Source organism: Carassius auratus, chromosome 22, assembly GCF_003368295.1.
Source record: "Carassius auratus strain Wakin chromosome 22, ASM336829v1, whole genome shotgun sequence".
NCBI lineage: Eukaryota > Metazoa > Chordata > Actinopteri > Cypriniformes > Cyprinidae > Carassius > Carassius auratus.
In genome coordinates, this window is record NC_039264.1 from 9,869,390 (window position 1) to 9,878,773 (window position 9,384).

The 9,384-nt window shown below is 36.1% G+C and overlaps 1 protein-coding gene across 3 annotated transcripts in view; it reads left to right on the plus strand.

Annotated features, from left to right (window-relative positions):
* Positions 1-8,862, plus strand: part of LOC113039652 (probable G-protein coupled receptor 153) — a 33,439-nt gene extending 24,577 nt beyond the window's left edge. For 2 of the 3 annotated variants that reach the window (XM_026197634.1, XM_026197633.1), the window contains exons 4-6: positions 2,781-2,970; positions 4,345-4,517; positions 6,643-8,862. In XM_026197634.1, coding sequence (XP_026053419.1) covers positions 2,781-2,970; positions 4,345-4,517; positions 6,643-7,434 — 1,155 coding nt within the window. In that variant the 3' untranslated portion in view covers positions 7,435-8,862. Of the gene's footprint in view, positions 1-2,780; positions 2,971-4,344; positions 4,518-6,384; positions 6,405-6,642 lie in introns of all 3 variants that reach the window. The other variant, XM_026197635.1, reaches the window with a different exon arrangement.
* The last annotated feature ends 522 nt before the right edge of the window (positions 8,863-9,384 follow it).

Here is a 9,384-nt window from a genome sequence, read left to right on the forward strand (position 1 = left end):
TGCCATTCATCTGCAGCACAAGCTCACTGACTGAGTGAAATCTCCTGCTATAATCAAAAAATCTGTCTATACTGCACAATGAATCTCTTATTTAGCCTACATTGTGTTTATACTTTGCTGATTGGAGCAAAACTGTTTGCGAGAGTGCAGAACTCAAGCTAAACAAACTCACAGAAACACAGGAGCATTTGACAGTAGTGGCCTGTTAGCGGGTCAGTACTACTACCAGTACTGTGGAAAGGCTGCATCATTGTGCTTTAAAAATGGAAGTATTTGACTTGGTACCAAATTATGTTTTTAACATTTAAACTAAACAAGTGCCGCCGAAAACAAATATTCTGTGTTGAAGTTATCCATATGAAAACAACGCAATGTCCATTTTTCACGTTTCATGATAGTTGACGCCTACTCGCATATGACTTTTATACCGATACTCTTGACAACACGTTTGTCTAAAGCCTTCTCAGGGACCCAGGGTTACATACATACTGTATGATGTTACATTGAATGTTGCAATTCATATCTCAAATCAGTGTCAGAATGTAAAATCTGATAAAAGTGTTGGAAAGGAACAGCCTGCCACCACACAAATGTCCTCCAAGGATATGCAACCTTAGGTAAACCAAAACTTTCACCAGACAGGAAATAAAATTTATGTCACTGATATAGTCTGTAAATCACCAATCCTCTTAAGGGATGTAAATGCCAACAACAAGACTGCCTTAAGAGTCTGATTTAATCTGAAGCTGAGTCATGAGGTTCAAAAGGAGGCTTGGTAAACCTTCTAGCACTATAGATAAGTCACAAGACAGAACACAAGCAGGTCGGTTCTCAGGCATCTCATCCCACACATGAAACAAGAAACAGGCGAATGCCTCCCAAAAGAAACACCACCACCTTGTGCATGTTCTGCAGCAATCATACAGCTTAAGCCTTTATCTGTGGAGTTTGTTGGAGTGGGTTTGCTATGCTTTTGCATCCATCCATCTAGTTTTTTTTTTTTTTTTTACTGTTCTGTAGTAATGTTCATGCATGCAATCCAGACATTTCACCCTCACCCGCATTTGAATAAAAACTATAATTTTCACATATTCGATTCTCCCCCACCAACACTAGTATTTATAGCCTATTCATTCAAGATCTGTGTGGCATGTGAAGTAACTCTAGATTTCCTAAACACTTATCAACAATTTATGGTAGTCGAGGCCTATTGGTTAGAGAGTTGGACTTGTAACCTGAAGGTTGCAGGTTTGAGACTCAGTACCAACAGCAATTGTAGGTGGGGGGATTGAATGAACAGGGCTGTCTTCCCCCTTCAGTTCTCATGACTGAGATGTCCTTGAGCAAGGCACTGAACCTCCAATTGCTCCTCCGGTGCAGTAGCAAATGGCTTCCCACTACTCCGGGTGTGCATTAATGGTGTGTGTGTGTGTGTGTTTTTGTTCACTACTCACTGCTGTGTTTGAGCACTTAGAATTTGTGCACTGCATTTATCCCATCTGAGTATGGGAAACCATATTTGGCCACATGTCATGTCACTTTCACTGCCAGTTCATCAAATGCCTGTTGCTGTTCTCCTCATAGGGCTTTGAAACAAAACCCTACCAGGCCACAATAATTCAAGTGCTGCTCTGAAACCCATCTTCATACACTAAAGCCATTAACCCTCTGGAGTCGATTAACTCGTATACATGTTATGAGTCATTTTCTCCTGATAACCCAGAAAAGAACTTAAATTACACTTTCAGTTTTAATCGTACAGATAAGAGCAATACATCAATCGAATCTGTAAAGGGTCTACTTTTTTTTGAATACAGACATAATAACAACAAAACTTTGTGCACTTATAAAATAAAGATAACAAACAAGGTGTGCTGTCTCCAGCCTTTGTCTGCGCTGATCTTCATTTACAAACACGTCATTAAAATGAACTGTAACTCTGTGAATACTCAACGAAGAAACATGAGAGAGATATCTATAGAAAGCATGACATCATGTCTACATTTAAACTAAACGTGCCACTGAAAAAAAAAAGTGCCGCTGAAAAAAAAATTCTGTGAAGAAGTAATCCATATGAAAACAACGCAAAATTTTTACACGTTTCATGATAGTTGACGCCTACTTGCATATGACTTTTACCAACAAAAAGTTTTTTTCAATCAATATATTGTTTTCTGTAAGTGAGTAAACAAGATGATTTTCACATAATTTAGAAAGAAAAATTCTAGGCTACAAACTACAGTTCTCAAAAATCCCAGGAACCATTGTTCTTTGTGTTTTATGGCCTTATTCAAGAGTTTTAACATTTTTAGTTTTTCACTAACCACGCATAATATTTATTTCTCAAAAATACAATCATGTACATACATGCTTTTCACATATTATTATAGCCCAGGTTTTGCTGATTACAGTGAGATTAGACTTAGAAAAGCACAATTGACTCCAGATGGTTAAATATAGAATCTCTGAATATTAGCATGTACGGTGCATGTGTAGAATCACTAGTTTGTTACTTTACACCTTGCTGCTAGACCTTAACTGGTGACAAGATTTGGAGTTGATAATACATTATGCGGTGACAGTTTTTCTGTAATATTTGAAAGTTATGAAATAGGTTAGGTTTTGTACAGTTTATAATAATTAAGTACAGTAATAAGCCTAATTGTGTATTTTTTGTAGGTGGATAAAACAGGATATAATTATATTTATAGTTATCATTTGAACTGTTGTCATTTGAATTAGCTTTTGCACATGTAAATAACTGCAGTGCTCCATTGTAGGTGGTGAGCTTTGCCAGCCTGAAATTTGACCGCTCCTATAGCTGGATGGTCCTGTGTGTCCTCTGGTGCTCCATAGCACAATCAATCCTGCTCCCCATGTTCCTGTGGGCTTGCGACCGCTACAGAGCAGACGTCAAGATGGTCTGGGAGAAATGTGTGGCCATCATGTCCAATGATGAAGTGGATGAAGGTAAGTACCACTGAACTTCCTTTAGCTTGTTCCAAGGAGAAAGCAAAGCTGTGTTCAACCAGTGATGACTACAGTCATTGGATTTACCACATGACTTACATTTTGAGATGGATAGATATTATTTTCATAAAAAGTATCTCATTAATATATTTGTTGACATACACTCAAGAAATATATAACTGGAATACCTGCTCCACTGTAGAAGTTGTGCTGCAAAGTTGCTTCTCTAGTAAAGTGTCACAGAGTTGCATGATGTCACTACTCATTTACTCATTTAACATGTGACCAAAGGGCCCCTACAGATTTGCAGGGCCAATTGCCAAAATACCATGGTTGCTACAGGCATCGGACTAATAAAACTCTGTATTAGCCACCACTGTCATCAAAAAATAAATTGATTCATTACAATTACTGAAAAAAAGATTCTTACACCATTTCAAGGAGATTTCATATTAAATTACTGTGATTTTACAGCAATGACAATAGTTATTTGGCAGAAACAATGGAATTTTGGTTGCAATATATAATTACGTTGTAATTTTTATGGTTAATATTAAAACATAAAAACAAATGTATAAATATAAAAACAAGGGGTTATCTGGATAAAAATAACTAGTGGTCACGTGATAATTATATGATTAATATGCCTTATTAAAAACAACTAATGAACTGAGGCTGTCAGTATATACTGATGAATGTAGGTGTTAAGTGTGTGACTTTGCTGTTAGCTGTATTTCATTGCCCTTCCTGCTATTCGGCCCTTTCTCATTTCTAAGTTTGCAATCATAAGGAACATGTGCAAGAAATGGATTCTTTGATCTTAATTTTGCCAGTGCTCTGCTTCTTTCCAGACAGTTTGCCTTGTGTAACACAACTCAGTTGTATGTATAAGGATTGCTTTTTGTACTTGTGTCTCACTTAAATGCATGCTAAGCTGCCTGTGCTAATAGCTAATATCTCATCTGTCATCCCGCTCTGTGACCCCATTTTGCCTAAAGATCAACATTTCACATTGCCCTACAGCTGTTTTTATAGTTTTAAAAACTTGTTTGTACCCCTAAAATGATCTTTTGCCCCAAAAATATTTTAGGGAATATGTTTAAATGAAAGTTTGCTCTAGCTGCAATCTATAGCACTTATTTATTAATAAACAGGGAGAGTCAGTCAGTCGTAATGTTTAGTACAAATCACTTCAGTGGATCCTAATGATTTCACATGAACCAATATTTTACAACGTCAAATTCTAATGCGGACACCGAATGTTTTTTTTTTTTTTTTTTTTCCTATCCGTCTGTCTGTCTGTCTGTCTGTCTGTCTGTGTATTTTGAGCACACTGATTTTTAATCCTGATACATATGCTTTCTGCGTTTGCAGAAAACAGCCAGGATGGAGGCATTCATCCGGACTTAATATTTGACAGACCGTTTGACTATAGCTCTGCTGGTGATATCATGACGGTAGACCGTATTGCCAAGTACGAATTCTCAACCTTAGAAAGGTGTTATCCATTGAGGGAGCTTCAGGAAGATAAAATGCACTATTTGCAGGTATATTTCCATTGATTTTGTTTTCAAATTGATCTTTTCTCTATTTTGAACTAAAATGTGCATGTTGCAATGGCCCTCCACCTCCGTCTTAGTCACTATATAATTGGCAACAATATTACCGGAATTAGTTGACATTCCTGTTGTGTGACCTATTAGATATTTTAAATGTCTAAAATGTGAAATTGCAATTTTTTTTTGTGGGGGGTATGATCTAACAAATCTTTTTGTTTCTTCACCCCAGTGACATCTTGGTATTTTTATGTCGTATTTCTAACGTTGCAGGGCAACTGCCACTGATGCCTTCTCAGTTTTTATTTTAAAGTTAAAAGCTTGAAGACATTGCAAATTTTAATCAGTTGCAAAGAGAAGTCTGGATTAAAAACATAGTAAATTGTAAAAATTACTTGATACTGATACTATGACTTTGACATTAATTTTATTAGTTGTATATGTGTAGTTTTAGAGGCACAGCTGATGATTGATCTGGGTAGGAATTTATACTTTCATAGCAATCCAAATTTAGATTGTTCTTTTGAATGTAAAAAGTATTGAATAAATAAAATAAAAAATAATTCCAATTATTTGAACCACCTCCATAATACTCTAAAGGCTTACAATCTAATTGAGAATTCGTATAAAAGGCTGCTGGTATGTTTTAGAGCTGTGCAATGCTTCACTTCAAACTTTTAAACTTTTTACATTCAAATGATTACTTCACATATTGCCCGTAAGCGCTCATATGCAACCTCCACATGTAACTTTCATTGACCTTTTATATATCATCCATTTTTCTCTGTGTGTAAAAATATTAAATTTATGCCTGTCTGGAATAAAAAATTAGATTTGGAGGTTAAATGTGGAGAATATGCCATAAATGTGCATGCCGAACACTTCCCAAAGCTCTGTTAGGCAATCTGCAGTGCTTGACTGCTTCCCATTGCTGATTTTATTGCTATATACGTTGCACGAAACAACGTTTGAAGTTCTCTCCAAAGTTTATAAAACTACCATTAACATTGTGTGTTTTAGAAATGATCCAGTGATGTTCAGCAAAAAAACACTGATGCATATTGATAGAGAACTGAAAGCTGATGTGTCTGCATTAGACCATGATTCACTTTTTGGTACTTTTATAGTACTATTTCAGTAGAAATAAAGTTCTTTTTTTCAATTTCACAAGTGTTTTGCATTATCATCGCTATGTAAAATATTGGAAAGTTATAATAATTGGGAAGTACAAGCTGCTACTCTTTTTGATGTCAAGCCATTCAGGGTTGTAGAACAGTAAAGGCTGCCAAACAATATTTAAAAACTGTCTATCAATTTTGAAGTTACTCAGACAAATTTTATATAAAAAAAATGTTTTGTTTTAACAAGGGGGCAGTATATTTAAAGCAAAATAACATGCTTTTATAAAATAGACATATCATTTAAGTCAGCAGAGTAACAAGGTTTAAAAATGCCAAAACATAAAAAAGATGTATAAAGTATTCACTTTTGCTAGTCCTGTAGCATAATAAAATATATATATTTAAGCTTGTATATAAGTTGATCTGTTTAAATGGATAAGATCATCAGTATTGGTTTTTAAAGAAATGTCACTAACCAACCATTATAAAAGCCTATAAAAGGAAAAACTGAATGCCATTTCATAAATGATGCTTTGCTTTCCTCTACTGGCCAAAGTATAGTACACCTATCACTCAGTCCTCATAATGCATATATAAGGCTTTTTTGTAAACTGCTGTCTCATTCCTGCATTAACCAGTAAAGTTGCTTTCATGCTAGGCTTGTGCTGTATGCTTTGGGTAGTGCAATTAAAGTTATTTTATATACTAGAAACTAATTTTATGTCTTTCCTGTGTAGTTCTCAGAACAATGTGGAATGTGAGTATCTGTTTGTAGAATGAGTGATTATAAACCAAGCAAAATAATATTAAATTGTCCACATTTTTATCCCTGTTAAAAGGTAGATCTATGATTTTTTTGTATTTAAAAGTGAAAACAGGCATGTGTTGCCATCATAGTTCACAGAATCCCATTGAAGCTTTGAGAGCTTAGAGTTGAGACAGATTTTTTTTGCTTTTAGAAATGTCCCGGTTCATTCGCTTGTGTGTTACTCCAGGTGCCCCCTACAAGAAGATACTCCCACGACGAAACCGACATGTGGACCACCGGTCAGATCCCGTCTTACCTGCATCGCTGGGGCTCCACAGAGGACATCATTGGCATCCCGCAATACAACTCACCACACCACGAGAGACGTCGGAGCAGCCCGGCATCCTACCACGAGGAGAGCCACCCACACCGCAAAAGGAGGAGATCCGAGGACACGCATTCACTCAAGCAGATTCCACGAGTCAAGCGTCATGAGGACGATTTCAAGTGCTTTAGCCGCGACGAAGTGATTAACTTCATTGACGAGACGCCACTGGCTAGTCCACTGAGAAGCCCGCGGCGAGCCTCTGCAATCTCTCTGGTCCCAGAGACCTTTGAGCAGCACGTTGTCTTATTGCCGCATTTCCCACTCACACACTTTGAGCGCGAGCCTCAAGTGCTGAGACGCTGCTCTGACCACGGCAAAGGAGCCACGCTAGGCGAGATCACTCAGGATCTGCAGAGAAAGACGAAGGGTGGCAACCACTGCAGGAGCGGCAGTGGTGGAAGCTCAGAAATCAAGGGATGCCCTGAACACAGGCAGGATCCCAAGCGTGCATCAGAGCTTGTTCCGTTGGGACAGGGTGCACGGACAGGGGATCTGTCTAATTCAAGTATTAGGACGGGACAGGTAGATGCATCTGCTTGGGTGGACCAGAAGCACCTGCCCAAAGGGGAAAGCGAAGGAAGCACAAATAACTTTATAAGCTCACAATCTGCATCGTCAGGCTTTATGACATCCATAGGATCCACAAACTAAGTAACAGTTTTATGAGTGTTTTAAACTAGGTCCTGATATGCTTATTAGTATTAAAGTTTTGACTAAGTGGAATGTTTTTTTTTAACTTGGAACTGGGATTTTTGAGATGTGATGGATTCAAAATGGTATAAGGACATCATCAGTGTTTTGTTTTGTTGTTGTTGTTTTTATTTATTTTTTGTTGTCGTTCTTTTTTTAATGTGTTGCTGATGCAGGGCTGGATTATAGGGTCAGTGGATCTTCAAGACAAGGGAAGCTGAGCAGCAGATAAGTGTCCTAAGCTCAGCACTTAAAGTTAGAAATGAGCACTAGGCCTTCTGCTCATAAACATCAACAATAAAGGTGGATGGGGGATTGAAACTTGACAAAAGAGCTTATTTGCAGATTTCAAATTTTTTTTCCCTACCTTATTATTATTTTTTTTTAATTTTAAAAAATCTCAAAGGTCAACTTGGTGGGGGAAAGGTTAGTTATATAGTGTTTCTTTACAACGCTTTGAACTATTTAAATGTGTTTTTGTTGTTTTTGGCTGTGTGGCATGTTTTTAATATATGTATTTTTTTAAGTAAAACGAAAATATATTTTGTCATATTATTTGAATTCATATCTTTGAAGCACAAGGTTCTCTGATTCAGACATGTATGTCAAAAACGCTCAAACGTTTCTTTTCACAGAAATGTTTTAAATGAGTTTGTGTTAAGTGCTTTGTGATGATTGAAAATGTATATCTAATGCATATTCTCATGATTACAGTCTTATTTGTCTGGTTGTCCATAACAAAGTATAATATGAAAAGTGACACAATTTAAAAACATCAATAGCCTGAAGTGGACATGCAATTTTTACAATATAAGTGACATAATCTTTTGTCATGTGGAAAATAGGACCTTTAGAAAGCTGGTGCAATTTGATTTGTTATAGTTGACATAATAGCTGACACATATCCCAAGACATCAGCTTTTTAAATAATTTGTTCTTGTTCATTTTGTTCATACACACACACACACACACAGGCACACACATATACATGCATACATACATATGAAATATAAACTATATGAAGTCTTCAGATACAAAGTCCATCTGAGTTTATTTATTAATTTTTTCAAGCTCCTATGAAAATAGCATTGGACATAAAAATAAAGGCATTCAATAACTGACTTATAACCTGTTCTTTGCCATTAAAGTGAAATTACTGAACATACACACTTAAAAATAAAGGTGCTTTAAAGGGCTCTTCAACTGATCGTTGATCGATTCATAGTAGAACAATTTTTGAAAAAAGGACATTCTCAGATGGAGGTTTTGCATCCGAAGTATATATACAGTATACTTGCTGCCAGCATGCACGTTTGTACATTTCATACAGCCAGATACTGGTGTTGAAATATCAAAAGGTGCTTGATACCTAGGCAGCTTCAACTATATATACATCGATAAGAATCTTCCTCCTCCTATACTCTGGATGGTTGTACAAGTGTTTTTATTTATTTATTTTATTATTATTTTTATTTTTATTTATTTTTTGTCATTGGCTTCTGAAGAGAGTTGTGTTTTACATCATAGTTGAGATGGCTTAAAAATGAATGTGTAAAAAAGAATTGGTACCTGACAGAATATATATTAACTAAGATCAAATTGAAATGGCCTAAGCCTAGTTTTATATAACCACTTATATATGACATATTTCACATTAATCTACAATGATAAGTAGCACTGAAACATAAGCCACTTTGAGTCACTTTTGAGAAACACATATTTGAGTCTACATTAATGGTGAGGGTGACCACTATTGCAGTAGCACAGTGGGTATGATGAATCATTTAATTATGAATGCAACCAGACCTATTCAGTTTCAATCTAATCAGTTTCAATCATATATTATATGTTAAAATATAATTTAATTAAGCTTTAGAAATAACTTCTGAGGGTACAATCTTGTGTTGTGTC